The following is a 20,131-nucleotide window of genomic DNA, read 5'->3' as shown; positions in this document are numbered from 1 at the left end:
AAATTTTTCGACAGAACAACGATTTATCATCTTAAATATTTCTTACTATGAGGTGATCTTCCATCAGAATCTTGGGCAATGTATCCTTTCTTGGGTCTAATCTTCTTTTGGTCGAAAGATGTCCTCTGTCCGTCGAAATGCCCACTAACGTTCGACCGGGACCCCGAAACGTGCCCAAAGCTTCAAAGAGCATCACATAGAAATGCCTCAAAATCGCACTAAACGGATATAAATTGCTATAAAACGGTTTAAATTAACTACCTTATGATGTTTTTAACACCTATAACGAGTAAAAACATGACCGGCGCTAATATTACTGGCTAAACCAAGGCTTGGAAAAAGCCCAGTCCGACGTCCTTCTTGCGTTGAGCGCAGGGTCCAAAAGAACGCTACTTCCGGTATTTGGTGATTTATAGAGGCACTGATTGCGCAATCGACTCCATTCAAATTGTCACCACTTACTGACATCTAGAGGAAGGCATGGGCAGTGTTTGTATCCTCATAGGATTTACTGGGACTTTAAAACTGATCTGGAACCAGAGGCCAAGATTTCTGAAATTTCACACACTGGGAGGAAAAGTGCTGTAGAATGAGTTCTGTTTCACTCAGAGACATAATTCAAACGGCTATAGAAACTAGAGAGTGTTTTCTATCCAATAATAACAATAATATGCATATTGTACGAGCAAGAATTGAGTACGAGGCCGTTTGAAATGGGCACCTTAAACAGAGCTACTCAATACTGCCCCTGCAGCCATAAAAAGTTAACTTGGCTTTCGAAGACCTTAGAAAGGCAGGGTAGGATAGATATGGGTCTGTAGCTGTTTGGGTTAAGAGTGTCCCCCCCTTTGAAGAGGGGGATAACCGCAGCTGCTTTCCAATCTTTGGGAATCTCAGACGACACGAAAGAGAGGTTGAAAAGGCTAGTAATAGGGGTGGCAACAATTTCAGCAGATAGTTTTAGAAAGAAAGGGTCCAGATTATCTAGCCCGGCTGATTTGTAAGGGTCCAGATTTTGCAGCTCTTTCAGAACATCAGCTGACTGTATTTGGGAGAAAGAGAAATGGGGAAGGCTTGGGCGAGTTGCTGTGGGGGGTGCAGTGCTGTTGACCGGGGTAGGGGTAGCCAGGTGGAAAGCATGACCAGCCGTAGAAAAATGCTTATTGAAATTCTCAATTATAGTGGATTTGTCGGTGGTGACAGTGTTTCCTATCTTCAGTGCAGTTGGAAGCTGGGAGGAGGTGTTCTTATTCTCCATGGACTTTACAGTGTCCCAGAACTTTTTTGAGTTTGTGTTGCAGGAAGCAAATTTCTGCTTGAAAAAGCTAGCCTTGGCTTTTCTAACTGCCTGTGTATATTGGTTCCTAGCTTCCCTGAAAAGTTGCATATCACGGGGGCTGTTCGATGCTAATGCAGAACGCCATAGGATGTTTTTCTGTTGGTTAAGGGCAGTCAGGTCAGGAGAGAACCAAGGGCTATATCTGTTCCTGGTTCTAAATTTCTTGAATGGGGCATGCTTATTCAAGATGGTGAGGAAGGCATTTAAAAAAAATATCCAGGCATCCTCTACTGGCGGGATAAGATCAATATCCTTCCAGGATACCTCGGCCAGGTCGATTAGAAAGGCCTGCTCGCTGAAGTGTTTCAGTGAGCGTTTGACAGTGATGAGTGGAGGTCGTTTGACCGCTGACCCATTACGGATGCAGGCAATGAGGCAGTGATCGCTGAGATCTTGGTTGAAAACAGCAGAGGTGTATTTGGAGGGCAAGTTGGTTAGGATGATATCTATGAGGGTACCCGTGTTTACGGAATTGGGGTGGTACCTGGTAGGTTCATTGATAATTTGTGTGAGATTGAGGGCATCAAGCTTAGATTGTAGGATGGCTGGGGTGTTAAGCATGTTCCAATTTAGGTCGCCTAGCAGCACGAGCTCTGAAGATAGATGGGGGGCAATCAGTTCACAATCAGTGTTTGTAGAGTCTGGTTCTGGGGTTAAGGTTTGTTTGTAGAGTCTGGTTCTGGTGTTAAGGTGTGTTTGTAGAGTCTGGTTCTGGGGTTAAGGTTTGTTTTTAGAGTCTGGTTCTGGTGTTAAGGTGTGTTTGTAGAGTCTGGTTCTGGTGTTAAGGTGTGTTTGTAGAGTCTGGTTCTGGTGTTAAGGTGTGTTTGTAGAGTCTGGTTCTGGTGTTAAGGTGTGTTCTGTGTGTGTTTGTAGAGTCTGGTTCTGGTGTTAAGGTGTGTTCTGTGTGTGTGTGTAGAGTCTGGTTCTGTTGTTAAGATGTGTTTGTAGAGTCTGGTTCTGGGGTTAAGGTTTGTTTTTAGAGTCTGGTTCTGGTGTTAAGGTGTGTTTGTAGAGTCTGGTTCTGGTGTTAAGGTGTGTTTGTAGAGTCTGGTTCTGGTGTTAAGGTGTGTTTGTAGAGTCTGGTTCTGGTGTAAGATGTGTTCTGTGTGTGTTTGTAGAGTCTGGTTAAGGTGTGTTCTGTGTGTGTGTGTAGAGTCTGGTTCTGTTGTTAAGATGTGTTTGTAGAGTCTGGTTCTGGGGTTAAGGTTTGTTTTTAGAGTCTGGTTCTGGTGTTAAGGTGTGTTTGTAGAGTCTGGTTCTGGTGTTAAGGTGTGTTTGTAGAGTCTGGTTCTGGTGTTAAGGTGTGTTTGTAGAGTCTGGTTCTGGTGTAAGGTGTGTTCTGTGTGTGTTTGTAGAGTCTGGTTCTGGTGTTAAGGTGTGTTCTGTGTGTGTTTGTAGAGTCTGGTTCTGGTATTAAGGTGTGTTCTGTGTGTGTTTGTAGAGTCTGGTTCTGGTGTTAAGGTGTGTTCTGTGTGTGTTTGTAGAGTCTGGTTCTGGTGTTAAGGTGTGTTCTGTGTGTGTTTGTAGAGTCTGGTTCCGGTGTTAAAGTACGTGCGAGGGGAGCACCTATCCCAGGACCACTGGTTGGATCTGTTCAGACTGTTGGGTCTTCCTAAAGGCACCACCCTGGAGAGACTGACCTTCTGGGATCTCCTCAGTGTGTCTGACACCATCACTGACCGAGCCCTGGAGCTCAAGGACCTGAACAGCAGGGCCCAGGCGGAGGTGACCATCAGAGAGGCTCTCAGGGAGCTGGACCTGTGGGGGGCTGGAGCTGCCTTCACCCTCACGGAGTATACAGACAGCACCGGACACACACTCACACTCATCAAGGACTGGAAGGACATGGTCAACCAGGTAAGGGACAATACAATAGTTGATGCAGTAGACTACTGACACACACACACACACACACACACACACACACACACACACACACACACACACACACACACACACACACACACACACACACACACTCTACCGGACACACTCACTACCGGACACACTCACATTACCGGACACACACTCACTTCCAAAAAAACACGCACACACACACTGACTACCGGACACACTGACTACCGGACACACTGACTACCGGACACACTGACTACCGGACACACTGACTACCGGACACACTGACTACCGGACACACTGACTACCGGACACACTGACTACCCGACACACTGACTACCCGACACACTGACTACCCGACACACTGACTACCCGACACACTGACTACCGACACACTGACTACCGGACACACTAACCTCATCTCATCCCATACAGGTTGGTGATAACCGCTGCCTGCTGCAGTCTCTGAAGGACTCTCCATACTACCGCGGCTTCCAGGACAAGGTGAGTCTTTTAGACTTACTCACAACTGAAAGCATAGCATCTTTAAAAGTAGCCGCTTTACCTAATGTTACTGTGTGTGTGTGTGTGTCCAGGTCAGTCTGTGGGAGGTGCGTCTGTCTGATCTAGATGAGTACCTGGTCAGTCTGAATGCCATCCAGAGGCGTTGGGTCTACCTGGAGCCCATCTTCGGACGGGGGGCTCTGCCCAGGGAACAAGCCCGTTTCAAACGGGTCGACGAGGACTTCAGGTACGCCCTGTGTGTGTGGCTCTGGTTTTTTTCTGGTCCATTGTCCATGTTGTACTGTGTGTGTCTCTAAACTGTGTGTGTTTCTAAGCTGTGTGTGTCTCTAAGCTGTGTGTGTCTCTAAGCTGTGTGTGTTTGTCAGGTCCATTTTGGCTGATGTCCAGAGAGACAACAGGGTGACGTCTCTGAGCTCTCGGGCTGGCATCAGAAACTCCCTCATCACCATCTTAGACCAGCTCCAGCGTTGCCAGAAATCACTCAACGAGTTCCTAGAGGTACTGAACGATCAACTACCAATCAGTACATCTGTACTTCAATTGATTAATCATTCAGTACTCGTCCAAAGATGGATGTATACGTCCTCACTAAACATAGAAAAATGAAACATACACTGAGTCTACGAAACATTAAGAACACCTTCCTAATATTGAGTTGCCCCCCCCCCCCTTTGCCCTCAGAACAGCCTCAATTCGTCAGAGCATGGACTCTACAAGGTGTCGATTGTGTTCCACAGGGATGCTGGCCTTTGTTGACTCCAATGCTTCAGTTGTGTCAAGTTGGCTGGATGTCCTTTGGGTGGTGGAACATTCTTCATACACACAGGAAACTGTTGAGCGTGAAAAACCCAGCAGCGTTGCAGTTCTTGACTCAAACCGGTGTGCCTGGCACCTACTACCATACCCTGTTCAAAGGCACTTAAATCAAAGGCACACACACAATCCATGTCTCAATTGTCTCAAGGCTTAAAAATCCTTCTTTAACCTGTCACCTCCCCTTCATCTACACTGATTGAAGATGATTTAACAAGTAACATTAATAAGGGGTCATAGATTTCACCTGGATTCACCTGGTCAGGCTGTCATGGAAATAGCAGGTGTTCTTAATGTTTTTATACACTCATGGTAGAAGTGTCTGTCCTCTGTAGGAGAAGCGTTCTGCCTTCCCGCGGTTCTACTTCATTGGAGATGATGACCTGCTGGAGATTCTGGGCCAGGCCACCAACCCCACTGTGATACAGTCACACCTCAAGAAGCTGTTTGCTGGTACACACCTACACCCACACAAGCTCACACCCAAATCCCAAGGTCAATACAGTAATAACTAAAGAAGCTGTCCCCTGGTGAAACTGATGTGTCTGTAATGACAGTGGATATAACTGTGTTCTCTGTAGGCATCGACAGTGTGGACTTTGACGGGGACTGCCAGCACATCGTGGCCATGCGTTCTCTAGAGGGAGAGGTGGTGGCCCTCAGGAACCTCATACGTATCTCCAACAGCGTAGAGGTAGGGGATTGGAGGGGGTCAAAGGGCAGGGGGTAGAGGGTAGGGGGTACCTCAATCACACAACTCGATTATTACACACACCTCAATTATATAGCTCCTTAATAATGTGTGTGTGTGTGTTCCAGGTGTGGCTGGGTGAGCTGTCTGCTGAGATGAAGGAGACTCTGAAGCAGCTGCTGTATGAGTGTGTGTCAGCGGGGAGGAAAGGACAGGTGGACCCGTCCCGCTACCCCTCTCAGGTAGGATTCATTACTCATTGATGCTGTCCAACTCTTCTCTTATTGTGTTTTTCCTATATGACTCCAGTATAACTCCTGTCTGACTCCAGTATAACTCCTGTCGGACTCCAGTATAACTCCAGTCGGACTCCAGTATAACTCCAGTCGGACTCCAGTATAACTCCAGTCGGACTCCAGTATAACTCCAGTCGGACTCCAGTATAACTCCAGTCAGACTCCAGTATAACTCCAGTCTGACTCCTGTCTGACTCCAGTATAACTCCTGTCTGACTCCAGTATAACTCCTGTCTGACTCCTGTCGGACTCCAGTATAACTCCTGTCGGACTCCAGTATAACTCCTGTCGGACTCCAGTATAACTCCTGTCTGACTCCAGTATAACTCCTGTCTGACTCCAGTATAACTCCTGTCTGACTCCAGTATGACTCCTGTGTGACTCCAGTATAACTCCTGTATAACTCCAGTATAACTCCTGTATAACTCTTGTCTGACTCCTGTCCAGATTGACTAAAGTATGAGTCCGGTCTGACTCCAGTATAACTCCTGTCTGACTCCAGTATAACTCCAGTCTGACTCCAGTATAACTCCTGTCTGACTCCTGTCTGACTCCAGTATAACTCCTGTCTGACTCCAGTATAACTCCTGTCTGACTCCTGTCTGACTCCAGTATAACTCCTGTCTGACTCCAGTATAACTCCTGTCTGACTCCAGTATAACTCCTGTCTGACTCCAGTATAACTCCTGTCTAACTCCAGTATGACTCCTGTCTGAATCCTGTCTGACTCCTGTATAACTCTTGTCTGAATCCTGTCTGACTCCTGTCCAGATTGACTAAAGTATGAGTCCGGTCTGATTCCTGTATAACTCCATTATAACTCGTCTGACTCCTGTATAACTCCTGTCTGACTCCAGTATAACTCCTGTCTGACTCCAGTATAACTCCTGTCTGACTCCAGTATAACTCCTGTCTGACTCCAGTATAACTCCTGTCTGACTCCAGTATAACTCCTGTCTGACTCCAGTATAACTCCTGTCTGACTCCAGTATAACTCCTGTCTGACTCCAGTATAACTCCTGTCTGACTCCAGTATAACTCCTGTCTGACTCCAGTATAACTCCTGTCTGACTCTAGTATAACTCCTGTCTGACTCCAGTATAACTGGTGTAACTCCTTTCTGACTCCAGTATAACTCCTGTCTGACTCCTGATTGACTCATGTATGAGTCCGGTCTGACTCCTGTCTGACTCCAGTATAACTCTTGTTTGAATCCTGTCTGACTCCTGATTGACTCATTATAACTCCTGTCTGACTCCTGTATAACTCCTGTCTGACTCCTTTCTGACTCCTGTGTCTCCTGGTGTAAATCCTTTTTAACTCCTGTCTGACACCTAATCGACTCCTGATTGACTTATGTATGAGTCCTGTATTACTCCTGTCTGACTCCTGTCTGACTCCTGTCTGACTCCTTTCTGACTCCTGTGTCTCCTGGTGTAAATCCTTTGTAACTCCTGTCTGACATCTAATCGACCCCTGATTGACTCCTGATTGACTCCTGTCTGACTCCTGTATCTCCTGGTGCAGAGCCTGTGTAATATCTGTTTGACTCTTGTATCTCCTGGTGTAGATCCTGTGCAACTCCTGTCTGACTCCTAATCGACTCCTGTGTGACTCTTGTTGTCTCCGGGTATAGATCCTGTGCTTGGCAGAGCAGATCCAGTTCACTGAGGAGGTGGAGAGTGGTCTGAGAAACAGCAGTCTGCAGCAGCTGGAGGTGGAGCTCACCGCTAAGCTGGAGCACTACACCAGCGTAGACACCAGCTCTGAGGAGACGGGAAACACAGGTCTCTGTGTGGTTGCTTGTTGTTACAGTGGCTCATTTGGGAGCGGCAGGTAGCCTAGTGGTTGAGAGCGTTGAGCGTTGGGCCAGTAACCGAAAGGTTGCTAGATTGAATCCCCGAGCCGACAAGGTCGTTCTGCCCCTGAACAAGGCAGTTAACCCACCGTTCCTAGGCCATCATTGTAAATAAGAATGTGTTCTTAACTGACTTGCCTAGTTAAATAAAGGTTAACCAGTACGTGTGTGTCTCTCCCCAGCTCCCCAGGCTAAAGAGGTCAGATAACCAGTACATGTGTGTGTGTCTCTCCCTAGCTCCCCAGGCTAAAGAGGTCAGATAACCAGTACATGTGTGTGTGTCTCTCCCCAGCTCCCCAGGCTAAAGAGGTCAGATAACCAGTACATGTGTGTGTGTCTCTCCCCAGCTCCCCAGGCTAAAGAGGTCAGATAACCAGTACATGTGTGTGTGTCTCTCCCTAGCTCCCCAGGCTAAAGAGGTCAGATAACCAGTACGTGTGTGTCTCTCCCCAGCTCCCCAGGCTAAAGAGGTCAGATAACCAGTACATGTGTGTCTCTCCCCAGCTCCCCAGGCTAAAGAGGTCAGATAACCAGTACATGTGTGTCTCTCCCCAGCTCCCCAGGCTAAAGAGGTCAGATAACCAGTACATGTGTGTGTGTCTCTCCCTAGCTCCCCAGGCTAAAGAGGTCAGATAACCAGTACATGTGTGTGTGTCTCTCCCTAGCTCCCCAGGCTAAAGAGGTCAGATAACCAGTACATGTGTGTCTCTCCCTAGCTCCCCAGGCTAAAGAGGTCAGATAACCAGTACATGTGTGTCTCTCCCTCGCTCCCCAGGCTAAAGAGGTCAGATAACCAGTACATGTGTGTCTCTCCCTAGCTCCCCAGGCTAAAGAGGTCAGATAACCAGTACATGTGTGTGTCTCTCCCCAGCTCCCCAGGCTAAAGAGGTCAGATAACCAGTACATGTGTGTGTCTCTCCCCAGCTCCCCAGGCTAAAGAGGTCAGATAACCAGTACATGTGTGTGTCTCTCCCTAGCTCCCCAGACTAAAGAGGTCAGATAACCAGTACATGTGTGTGTCTCTCCCCAGCTCCCCAGGCTAAAGAGGTCAGATAACCAGTACATGTGTGTGTCTCTCCCCAGCTCCCCAGGCTAAAGAAGTCAGATAACCAGTACATGTGTGTGTCTCTCCCCAGCTCCCCAGGCTAAAGAGGTCAGATAACCAGTACATGTGTGTCTCTCCCCAGCTCCCCAGGCTAAAGAGGTCAGATAACCAGTACATGTGTGTCTCTCCCTAGCTCCCCAGGCTAAAGAGGTCAGATAACCAGTACATGTGTGTGTCTCTCCCCAGCTCCCCAGGCTAAAGAGGTCAGATAACCAGTACATGTGTGTGTCTCTCCCCAGCTCCCCAGGCTAAAGAGGTCAGATAACCAGTACATGTGTGTGTCTCTCCCCAGCTCCCCAGGCTAAAGAGGTCAGATAACCAGTACATGTGTGTGTCTCTCCCTAGCTCCCCAGACTAAAGAGGTCAGATAACCAGTACATGTGTGTGTCTCTCCCCAGCTCCCCAGGCTAAAGAGGTCAGATAACCAGTACATGTGTGTGTCTCTCCCCAGCTCCCCAGGCTAAAGAAGTCAGATAACCAGTACATGTGTGTGTCTCTCCCCAGCTCCCCAGGCTAAAGAGGTCAGATAACCAGTACATGTGTGTGTCTCTCCCCAGCTCCCCAGGCTAAAGAGGTCAGATAACCAGTACATGTGTGTGTCTCTCCCCAGCTCCCCAGGCTAAAGAGGTCAGATAACCAGTACATGTGTGTGTGTCTCTCCCTAGCTCCCCAGGCTAAAGAGGTCAGATAACCAGTACGTGTGTGTGTGTCTCTCCCCAGCTCCCCAGGCTAAAGCGGTCAGATAACCAGTACATGTGTGTGTGTCTCTCCCTAGCTCCCCAGGCTAAAGAGGTCAGATAACCAGTACATAGGTGTGTCTCTCCCTAGCTCCCCAGGCTAAAGAGGCTTGTTAAGAGGCTGCAGTAATAACTGTCAGTCTAATCTAATGGCCGGCCCCTAATGAATAGCTACATAAAGCAGCTCCTGTGGGGACCGGCTGGGGAGGAGAAGCTCTCTGACTGAGAGAGCCCTGGTGATGTGGGGACCGGCTGGGGAAGAGAAGGTCTCTGACTGAGGGAGAGCCCTGGTGATGTGGGGACCGGCTGGGGAAGAGAAGCTCTCTGACTGAGGGAGAGCCCCGGGGATGTGGGGACCGGCTGGGGAGGAGAAGCTCTCTGACTGAGGGAGAGCCCCGGGGATGTGGGGACCGGCTGGGGAGGAGAAGCTCTCTGACTGAGGGAGAGCCCCGGGGATGTGGGGACCGGCTGGGGAGGAGAAGCTCTCTGACTGAGGGAGAGGCCACAAAGCTCTGCTCACAGCACTAATGCCTAAGCATTAGATACAGTCCTGGGGGAGTCATGACTAGAGCCAGATCTAAAAGGATCATATCAATACCGTTAGCATTATCAACAACCACATGGCCTGAGCATGATAGACTCGAGAGCTAGGCCTACATAGTTCTGATCAGAATCTGTGCACTATATTGGTAATAGTGAGCCATTTTGAGAGACAGGGTCTGTGCTGATAGTATTCTTCTCCCCCATAGAGTCAAGTGTGTTGCAGCTGAAGCTGAAGGCTCTGATCCTGGACATCATCCATAACATCAGTGTGGTGAAGCAGCTGTGTGAGGCGGGAGTGAGCAGCCCTGACTCCTGGGCCTGGAGGAAACAGCTCCGTTTCTACCTCAACAACGACAAATGCTGCTCCATACAGATGGTTGACGCTCTCTTCAGCTACACATACGAGTACCAGGTACATTAACCTCTACACAGATATACAGTACCAGTCAAACGTTTGGACACATCTACTCATTCAAGGTTTTTGTTGTTTTTAGTTTTTACTATTTTCTATATTGTAGAATAATAGTGAAGACTCAAAACTATGAAATAACACATATGGAATCATGTAGTAAATAAAAAGTGGTAAAACAAATGAAAATATATTTTATATTTGAGATTGTTCAAAGTAGCCACCCTTTGCCTTGATGACAGCTTTGCACACTTTTGACATTCTCTCAACCAGCTTCATGAGGTAGTCACCTGGAATGCATTTCAATTAACAGTTGTGCCTTGTTAAAAGTTGATTTGTGGAATTTCTTTCCTTAATGCGTTTTAGCCAATTAGTTGTTTTGTGACAAGGTAGGGTTGGTATACAGAAGATAGCCCTATTTGGTAAAAGACCAAGTTGATATTATGGCAAGAACAGCTCAAATAAGCAAAGAGAAACGACAGTACATCATTACTTTAAGACATGAAGGTCCGTCAATAAGTTTCTTCAAGTACAGTCGCAAAAACCATTGAGCGCTATGATGATGCTGGCTGTCATGAGGACCGCCACAGGAAAGGAAGACCCAGAGTTACCTCTGCTGCAGAGAAGAAGTTCATTAGAGTTATCAGCCTCAGAAATTGCAGCTCAAATAAATGCTTCACAGAGTTTAAGTAACAGACACATCTCAACATCAACTGTTCAGAGGAGACTATGTGATTCAGGCCTTCATGGCCGAATTGCTGCAAAGAAACCACTACTAAAGGACACCAATAAGAAGAAGAGACTTGCTTGGGCCAAGAAACACGAGCAATGGACATTAGACCAGTGGAAATCTGTCCTTTGGTCTGATGAGTCCAAATTTCAGATTTTAAGTTCCAACCTCTGTCTTTGTAAGACGTAGAGTAGGTGAACGGATGACCTCCGCATGTGTGGTTCCCACCGTGAGGCATGGAGGAGGAGGTGTGATGGTGTGGGGTTGCTTTGCTGGTGACACTGTCAGTGATCTATTTACAATTCAAGGCACACTTAACCAGCATGGCTACAACAGAATTCTGCAGCGATACACCATCCCATCTGGTTTGCGCTTAGTGGGACTATCATTTGTTTTTCAACAGGACAATGACCCAACACACCTCCAGGCTGTGTAAGGGCTATTTGACCAAGAAGGAGAGTGATGGTGTGCTGCATCAGATTTACATTTTTTTATTTCACCTTTATTTAACCAGGTAGGCCAGTTGAGAACAAGTTCTTATTTACAACTGCGACCTGGCCAAGATAAAGCAAAGCAGTGTGACAAAAGCAACACAGAGTTACACATGGAATAAACAAGCGTACAGTTAATAACACAATAGAAAAACCTGTATACAGTGTGTGCAAATGAAGTAAGGAGGTAAGGCAATAAATAGGCCATAGTGGCGAAATAATTACAATTTAGCAATTTCCACTGGAGTGATATATGTGCAGATGAGGATGTGCAGGTAGAAATACTGGTGTGCAAAAGAGCAGAAAAACAAAAACATATGGGGATGAGGTAGGTAGGTAGGTAGGTAGGTGGTTGGATGGGCTATTTACAGATGGATGACCTGGCCTCCACAATCACCCAACCTCAACTCAATTCAGATGGTTTGGGATGAGTTGGACCGCAGAGTGAAGGAAAAGCAGCCAACAAGTGCTCAGCAAATGTGGGAACTCCAACAAGACTGTTGAAAAAGCATTCCAGGTGAAGCTGGTTGAGAGAATGCTTGCAAAGTCTGTCATCAAGGCAAAGGGTGGCTACTTTAAATAATCTCAAATGTAGAATATAGTAAAAAAATAAAGAAAAACCCTTGAATGCGTAGGTGTCCAAACTTTTGACTGGTACTTTACTTCTGACCACTTCATCTACACACACCTGTACACGTCTAAATGAGATTTCTACACACTTCAGTACCAGGCAACAGTTAAACTACAGCGCTGTACAGTACTGCACCATTAGAGGGAGACGTTCACCCAGAGATGAGGACACCTCTGAATGACTCCATTAGCCCTGCTACACTGTGTGTTCTGCAGTCTCTCTGCAGAGTCTGCCTCAACACACTGTCATCCCCTCTGTCCCTGTCACTCTCTCCATCCCTCCATCCCCTCCTCTCTCTATCTCTCCCAGGGTAATGCGTCTAAGCTGGTCCACACCCCCCTGACTGATAAGTGTTATCTGACCCTGACCCAGGCCATGATGATGGGTTTGGGGGGAAACCCCTACGGCCCTGCCGGCACCGGCAAGACTGAGTCAGTCAAAGCACTGGGGGGCCTGTTCGGAAGACAAGTACTGGTCTTCAACTGTGATGAGGTAAACACACACACGCAGTCACACATGTGACGAATGCACACACATTAACACACACACACACATGCATGCATGCAAGAACAGACACATTAGTAAAACTCAGAAATGTAACAAAGTGAAAAGAAATTAACTAATTTCAAGAAAGGATATATGGATGAATAAATAAATAAATGATGAATAAATGAATAAAGTAAATGAATAAAGGATATATGGATAAATAAAGGATGGATAAATAAATAAAGTAAATGAATAAAGGATAGATGGATAAATAAAGTAAATAGATTAATGAATGAATACATGGTGTGTTGCAGGGTATAGATGTGAAGTCTATGGGGCGTATCTTTGTGGGGCTGGTGAAGTGTGGAGCGTGGGGCTGCTTTGATGAGTTCAACCGCCTGGAGGAGGCTGTGCTGTCTGCAGTGTCCATGCAGATACAGGCCATCCAGAACTCACTGAAGAACCACAGGACCAGCTGTGAGCTGCTGGGCAAGGAGGTGACCACACACTTAGTCACACAGTCACTTAGGCATTCTTGCACGCAGATACTTGTATGGTATATTGCACACTGGTATTTTAAACTTTTGCTGCCTTTTCTCTCTGTCTCTGTCTCTGTGTCTGTCTGTCAGGTGGAGTTGGACCCTAACTCGGGGGTGTTTATAACATTGAATCCAGCTGGGAAGGGTTATGGAGGGAGACAGAAGCTGCCTGACAACCTGAAGCAGCTGTTCAGGCCCGTGGCCATGTCCCGACCAGACAACGAGCTCATCGCTGAGGTCATCCTCTACTCAGAGGGCTTCAAAGACGGAGAGATACTGGGACGCAAGCTGGTCGCCATCTTCAACCTCGCCAGGTGTGCCTTTTGTGTCTATTCCAAAGTGATAGTGCAACTTTTTGGAAACTAATCCCCTTTTCCACTTCCCCAGAGACGGCTAAACTCCTGGATAACATTTTTAAGTCTCTGTGTGCAGTAAACTTTCTTCAAGCCGCATGCAGAGACATACAGATGGTATCCATGAGTTCATCTGACTAGAAAAGGGGCTTGATTGCTAAAATCGGTCACTATCCTGTTAATAGGTCTCTGTATCTGTGTGTAGGGATATGTTTTGTGACTGGGTGTGTATGTATCTATAGTATGTATTTATGTATGTACTGTGTAGGGAGCTGTTGACCCCCCAGCAACACTATGACTGGGGTCTGAGGGCTCTGAAGACGGTGCTGAGAGGCTGTGGCAGACTGCTGCAGCAGCAGAGGAGGAGTGAGGCCAAGAACAAGAGTAAGACCCCTAAACAGACACTTACTCCCCACCCCCCAAACATCCCTAATAGCCAAATATTTCCCTAAACAGACACTTACTCCCCACCCCCCAAACATCCCTAATAGCCAAATATTTCCCTAAACAGACACTTACTCCCCACCCCCCAAACATCCCTAATAGCCAAATATTTCCCTAAACTGACACTTACTCCCCACCCCCCAAAAAACTCACAATTTTTTGTATTTATTTATAGTCGAATCCCCCCTAAAAACGGTCCTCTGTCTCAGCCTTTGGGCTCTCTCTCCTCTCTCTGTCCTTTTGTCCTTTTTCTCAAACACTGGTCTTAGTTGTTTTCATCCCCAACCCTCTCTCCCATCTTCCCTCTTTGCCTCTTCCTCTCTCTTTCCCCCTCTCTCCCATCTTCCCTCTTTGCCTCTTCCTCTCTCTTTCCCCCTCTCTCCCATCTTCCCTCTTTGCCTCTTCCTCTCTCTTTCCCCCTCTCTCCCATCTTCCCTCTTTGCCTCTTCCTCTCTCTCTCCCCCTCTCTCCCATCTTCCCTCTTTGCCTCTTCCTCTCTCTCTCCCCCTCTCTCCCATCTTCCCTCTTTGCCTCTTCCTCTCTCTCTCCCCCTCTCTCCCATCTTCCCTCTTTGCCTCTTCCTCTCCCTTTCCCCCTCTCTCCCATCTTCCCTCTTTGCCTCTTCCTCTCTCTTTCCCCCTCTCTCCCATCTTCCCTCTTTGCCTCTTCCTCTCTCTTTCCCCCTCTCTCCCATCTTCCCTCTTTGCCTCTTCCTCTCTCTTTCCCCCTCTCTTGGACCTTTCCCTGCCTCCCCCTGATGCCTGGCTGTCCATATCTCTCTGATCCCTGGTTGATCGCTCTGTCTCCCTCTCCGCCTTTCTCTTTTTATCTCTCTCTCTCTCTCTCTCTCTCTCTCTCTCTCTCTCTCTCTCTCTCTCTCTCTCTCTCTCTCTCTCTCTCTCTCTCTCTCTCTCTCTCTCTCTCTCTCTCTCTCTCTCTCTCTCTCTCTCTCTCTCTCTCTCTCTCTCTCTCTCTCTCTCTCTCTCTCTCTCTCTCTCTCTCTCTCTCTCTCTCTCTCTCTCTCTCTCTCTCTCTCTCTCTCTCTCTCTCTCTCTCTCTCTCTCTCTCTCTCTCTCTCTCTCTCTCTCTCTCTCTCTCTCTCTCTCTCTCTCTCTCTCTCTCTCTCTCTCTCTCTCGTTTACTCTATTTGTCAGACAGTACATTTGTCCCGGGGGCTTTCTCTGTTTGCTCCCTCCCTCTATTGTCAGGCCAAATGTTCCAGTGAAAACTAGCCCTGCTTCTGTGCCTCTAGTGCCAGCAGCTTTAGAGAGGAGAACAAAAGTATTGATGAACTGTAAATCATGACACGGGTCGTAATTAGCACATGTATAAAGCTGCTGATGTAGCTAGTAGAGACACAGTGTAGCAGAATAACAAAGAAACAAGTTCATTTATATACAAATTAACTCCTCTCTTCCCTATATCCCCTCTCTGCCCCCCCTCTATCTCTGTGTCCCCCCTCCAACCCCTCTATCTCTGTGTTCCCCCTCCATCCCCTCTATCTCTGTGTTCCCTCCAACCCCTCTATCTCGGTGTTCCCCCTCCAACCCCTCTATCTCTGTGTTCCCTCTCCAACCCCTCTATCTCTGTGTTCCCCCTCCAACCCCTCTATCTCTGTGTTCCCCCTCCAACCCCTCTATCTCTGTGTTCCCTCTCCAACCCCTCTATCTCTGTGTTCCCCCTCCAACCCCAATATCTCTGTGTTCCCCCTGAAACCCCTATATCTCTGTGTTCCCCCTGAAACCCCTATATCTCTGTGTTCCCTCTCCAACCCCTCTATCTCTGTGTTCCCCCTCCAACCCCTCTATCTCTGTGTTCCCCCTCCAACCCCTCTATCTCTGTGTTCCCCCTCCAACCCCTCTATCTCTGTGTTCCCCCTCCAACCCCTCTATCTCTGTGTTTCCCCCTCCAACCCCTCTATCTCTGTGTTCCCCCTCCAACCCCTATATCTCTGTGTTCTCCCAACCCCTCTATCAATTAAATAAAATTCAAAGGGCTTTATTGGCATGGGAAACATGTGTTAACATTGCCAAAGCAAGTGAAGTAGATATTATACAAAAGTGAAATAAACAATAAAAATGAACAGTAAACATTACACACACAGAAGTTCCGAAAGAATAAAGACATTACAAATGTCATATTATGTCTATACACAGTGTTGTAATGATGTGCAAATGGTTAAAGTACAAAAGGGAAAATAAATAAGCATAAATATGGGTTGCATTTACAATGGTGTTTGTTTTTCACTGGTTGACCTTTTCTTGTGGCAACAGGTCACAAATCTGCTGCTGTGATGTCACACTGTAGTATTTCACCCAGTAGATATGGGAGTTTATCAAAATCGGGTTTGTTTTCGAATGCTTTGTGGGTCTGTGAAATCTGAGGGAAATATGTGTCTCTAATATGGCCATACATTTGGCATGAGGTTAGGAAGTGTACCTCAGTTTCCACCTCATGTTGTGGGCAGTGTGCACATAACCTGTCTTCTCTTGAGAGCCAGGTCTGGTTTCAGCAGCCCTTCTCAATAGCAAGGCTATGCTCACTGAGTCTGTACATAGTCAAAGCTTTCCTTAAGTTTAGGTCAGTCACGGTGGTCAGGTATTCTGCCACTGTGTACTCTCTGTTTAAGGCCAAATCTAATTCTAGTTTGCTCAGTTTTTTTGTTAATTCTTTCCAATGTGTCAAGTAATTATCTTTTTTTGTTTTCTCATGATTTGTTTGGGTCTAATTGTGTTGCGGTCCTGGGGCTCTGTGGGGTCTGTTTGTGTTTGTGAACAGAGCCCCAGGACCAGCTTGCTTAGGGGACTCTTCTCCAGGTTCATGTCTCTGTAGGTGATGGCTTTGTTATGGAAGGTTTGGGAATCGCTTCCTTTTAGGTGGTTGTAGAATTTAACATCTCTTTTCTGGATTTTGATAATTAGCGGGTATCTTTTTCCTTAGTGTATGTCTGTATTGTTTTAGTGTTTTCTGGGTCTATGTTTTTGGTTGGACAGGTTTCTCAATTTCTTTCTTAGATTTTTGCATTCTTCATCAAACCATTTGTCATTGTTGTTCATTTTCTTCGGTTTTCTATTTGAGATTTTTTTTGATTTGATAGGGAAGCTGAGAGGTCAAATATACTGTTTAGACTTTCTACACCTTCACTATTACAGTGTAACATTTTGTCCAGGAAGTTGTCTGAAAGGGATTGAATTTGTTGTTACCTAATTGTTTTTTGGTAGGTTTCCAAACTACATTCCTTCCATCTATAGCATTTATTAATATTACTCAGTTCCTTTGGCTTTGATGCCTCATGATTGAGTATTGCTCTGTTCAAGTAGACTGTAATTTTGCTGTGATCCGATAGGGGTGTCAGTGGGCTGACTGTGAATGCTCTGAGAGACTCTGGGTTGAGGTCAGTGATGAAGTAGTCTACAGTACTACTGCCAAGAGATGAGCTGTAGGTGTACCTACCATAGGAGTCCCCTCGAAGCCTACTATGTACAGACCCACCGTGCGACAGAGCTGCAGGAGTTGTGACCCGTTTTTGTTGGTTATGTTGTCATAGTTGTGTCTAGGGGGGCATATGGGGGAGGGAATACTGTCACCTCCAGGTAGGTGTTTGTTCCCCTGTGTGCTGAGGGTGTCAGGTTCTTGTCCAGTTCTGGCATTTAGGTCTCCACAGACTAGTACATGTCACTGAGTCTGGAAATGATTGATTTTCCCCTCCAGGATGGAGAAGTTGTCTTCATTAAAGTCTATCTCTGTCCCCCTCCCTCTCTATCTCGGTGTTCCCCAGTCAAGGAGAGTGTTCTGGTGGTGCAGGCACTGAGGTTGAACACCATGTCAAAGCTGACATTTGCAGACAGCAGCAGGTTTGATGCCTTGGTCCAAGATGTGTTCCCTGGGGTGGGTTTTACTGACGTGGAGGACCAGACCCTCAGCCACGCACTGCAGGCCGTCTACGAGGAGGCACACCTCGAACTCATACCCAGCCAGGTGGGTGACTGTGGCCGTGTGTGTGTGTTTGTGACCGTGTGTTTGTGGGGCACTCCCCATTCATAATGAAAGCTCTGGTCTGGAGTAGTATGAGCTGTTTAGTCAAGAGGATAGAAGAAAGGAGGGTTGGATGGATGTAGGGTTGGAGGGATGGAGGGTTGGAGGGATGGAGGGTTGGGTGGATGGAGGGATGGATGGATGGAGGGTTGGGTGGATGGAGGGTTGGGTGGATGGAGGGTTGGGTGGATGGAGGGATGGATGGATGGAGGGTTGGGTGGATGGAGGGTTGGGTGGATGGAGGGTTGGGTGGATGGGTGGATGGAGGGTTGGAGGGATGGGTGGATGGAGGGATGGGTGGATGGAGGGTTGGGTGGATGGAGGGTTGGATGGATGGAGGGTTGGGTGGATGGAGGGATGGATGGATGGATGGAGGGTTGGGTGGATGGAGGGTTGGGTGGATGGAGGGTTGGGTGGATGGAGGGTTGGGTGGATGGAGGGTTGGGTGGATGGAGGGTTGGGTGGATGGAGGGTTGGATGGATGGAGGGTTGGATGTATAGAGGGTTGGATGTATGAATAAAGTAGTTTTTCTCTGTAGATGAAGAAGGCTCTGGAGCTGTGTGAGCAGTTGAGACAGCGTATGGGAGTGGTGATCGTAGGTCCCAGCGGGGCAGGTAAATCTACTCTGTGGAGGATGCTGCGTGCCGCCCTGGGCAGGACAGGCAGGGTGGTGAGTACACACCTGATTAATCATGATAATCACAATCCTTTTATTGTTATTCTGTCTGCGTTACACTCCCACGGCTCTGCGCCCTAGTTATCATTAATCATATTCATGTTTTATTCATGTAACATTCCAACTACTAATAGAATGTAATTTGAGTGGCCTCAAGAGTGGCGCAGCGGTCTAGGGCACTGTATCACAACCGGCCGTGATCGGGAGTCCCATAGGGCAGCGCACAGTTGGCCCAGCGTTGTCTGGGTTAGGGGAGGGTTTGGCCGGGGGGGGGGGCTTTACATGGCTCATCGCGCTCTAGCGACTCCTTGTGGCAGGCCGGGCACCTGCAGGCTGACCTCGCTCGTCAGTTGAACAGTGTTTCCTCTGACACATTGGTGCGGCTGGCTTCCGGGTTAAGCAGGCGGGTGTTAAGAAGTGTGGTTTGGTTGGTCATGTTTCGGGGGATGCATGACTGGAACTTTGCCTCCTGAGCCCGTTGGGGAGTTGCAGTGATGAGAAAAGATCTAAATTGTGGAGAAAAAGTGGGTAAAATAGAACAAAATCATGTCATTTGAGATGCAGCCACTGATCCTGCCTGTCCTGAATGCTGTCATGTTGTGTTTAGGTGAAGCAGTATACAGTGAACCCCAAAGCCATGCCCCGCCAGCAGCTGCTGGGTCACATAGACATGGACACTAGGGAGTGGACTGACGGGGTGCTCACAAACAGCGCCAGACAGGTGGTCAGAGAACCACAGGGTAAGAACCACTACCAGGAAACAACCACAACACAACCATAACACAACCATAACACAACCATGAGGCCTAACTGCATCTTTTAGCCGTATTAGAAGATAGTGAAAGATAAATAAGAAAGTTGATTGCAATATCAGTTTAATCCACCAGAAAATAAGGCACAAATATTACAACAAATATTATGGTTAAACTCAAATACACTAATTGATGAAAAAACATTATTTTTGGGTGGGGGGGGACGGTATAATCTTTGTAAATTATATCATAAATAGTAATGGTTGAGTTGTCACACATGCAGCTAACAAAAATATATGGAAATGTCTGCTCTATCCAAAATTACAACCAACTAATTGCAGCATTACCACAAAAATGGTTTTTGCCATCAGGAACTTGTCTGTTGGCCCTGCATTAAAGACCAAGATTGGTTAAAGAAAATTGTGAAGTATACCAGTTTAATTTAAGGACCAAAAAATGTACAGCTATGCTGTACAGATGGCAAAATAGTTGGGAAGAGATTTTCAATCTACCGATTCCATGGCACATGGTTTATGAGCTGATACACAAAATGAAGCTGGATTCAAAACGTACAGTTTTTAATTTTTTAAAATTATTATACAAAATTCTTGCAAACAGTAGAATGTTATGTACTGTACATGGGGGACAAAACTATCCCAGCTCTGCAGATTCTGCTGCGAAGAGATACTCATTAGATCATTTGTTTTGGTAGTGTCCATATGTAGCTTGTTTTTGGTCGCAGGTCTAGGAATGGCTGAAGAATTGCAACATTTACCTGGAGCTAACTCTGCAAATAGCACTGCTGGGTGATCTGAAAAGTCAC

At 47.0% G+C, this 20,131-nt stretch overlaps 1 protein-coding gene across 1 annotated transcript in view; it reads left to right on the top strand.

Moving 5' to 3' along the window:
* The window catches only part of LOC120028431 (cytoplasmic dynein 2 heavy chain 1), a 121,760-nt gene that overhangs the window by 18,384 nt on the left and 83,245 nt on the right, over positions 1 to 20,131 (top strand). Inside the window, exons 25-40 of the mRNA XM_038973651.1 lie at positions 2,867 to 3,196; positions 3,629 to 3,697; positions 3,790 to 3,944; positions 4,084 to 4,216; positions 4,867 to 4,984; positions 5,113 to 5,225; positions 5,351 to 5,464; positions 7,155 to 7,305; positions 9,968 to 10,173; positions 12,332 to 12,514; positions 12,823 to 13,005; positions 13,138 to 13,361; positions 13,669 to 13,784; positions 17,623 to 17,822; positions 18,419 to 18,550; positions 19,164 to 19,296. Coding sequence (XP_038829579.1) covers positions 2,867 to 3,196; positions 3,629 to 3,697; positions 3,790 to 3,944; positions 4,084 to 4,216; positions 4,867 to 4,984; positions 5,113 to 5,225; positions 5,351 to 5,464; positions 7,155 to 7,305; positions 9,968 to 10,173; positions 12,332 to 12,514; positions 12,823 to 13,005; positions 13,138 to 13,361; positions 13,669 to 13,784; positions 17,623 to 17,822; positions 18,419 to 18,550; positions 19,164 to 19,296 — 2,560 coding nt within the window. The remainder of the gene's footprint in view (positions 1 to 2,866; positions 3,197 to 3,628; positions 3,698 to 3,789; positions 3,945 to 4,083; positions 4,217 to 4,866; positions 4,985 to 5,112; positions 5,226 to 5,350; positions 5,465 to 7,154; positions 7,306 to 9,967; positions 10,174 to 12,331; positions 12,515 to 12,822; positions 13,006 to 13,137; positions 13,362 to 13,668; positions 13,785 to 17,622; positions 17,823 to 18,418; positions 18,551 to 19,163; positions 19,297 to 20,131) is intronic.

This window comes from Salvelinus namaycush, chromosome 34 (assembly GCF_016432855.1).
Source record: "Salvelinus namaycush isolate Seneca chromosome 34, SaNama_1.0, whole genome shotgun sequence".
In the NCBI taxonomy this organism is placed as follows: domain Eukaryota; kingdom Metazoa; phylum Chordata; class Actinopteri; order Salmoniformes; family Salmonidae; genus Salvelinus; species Salvelinus namaycush.
This window is presented reverse-complemented; position numbering and strand designations above follow the sequence as displayed.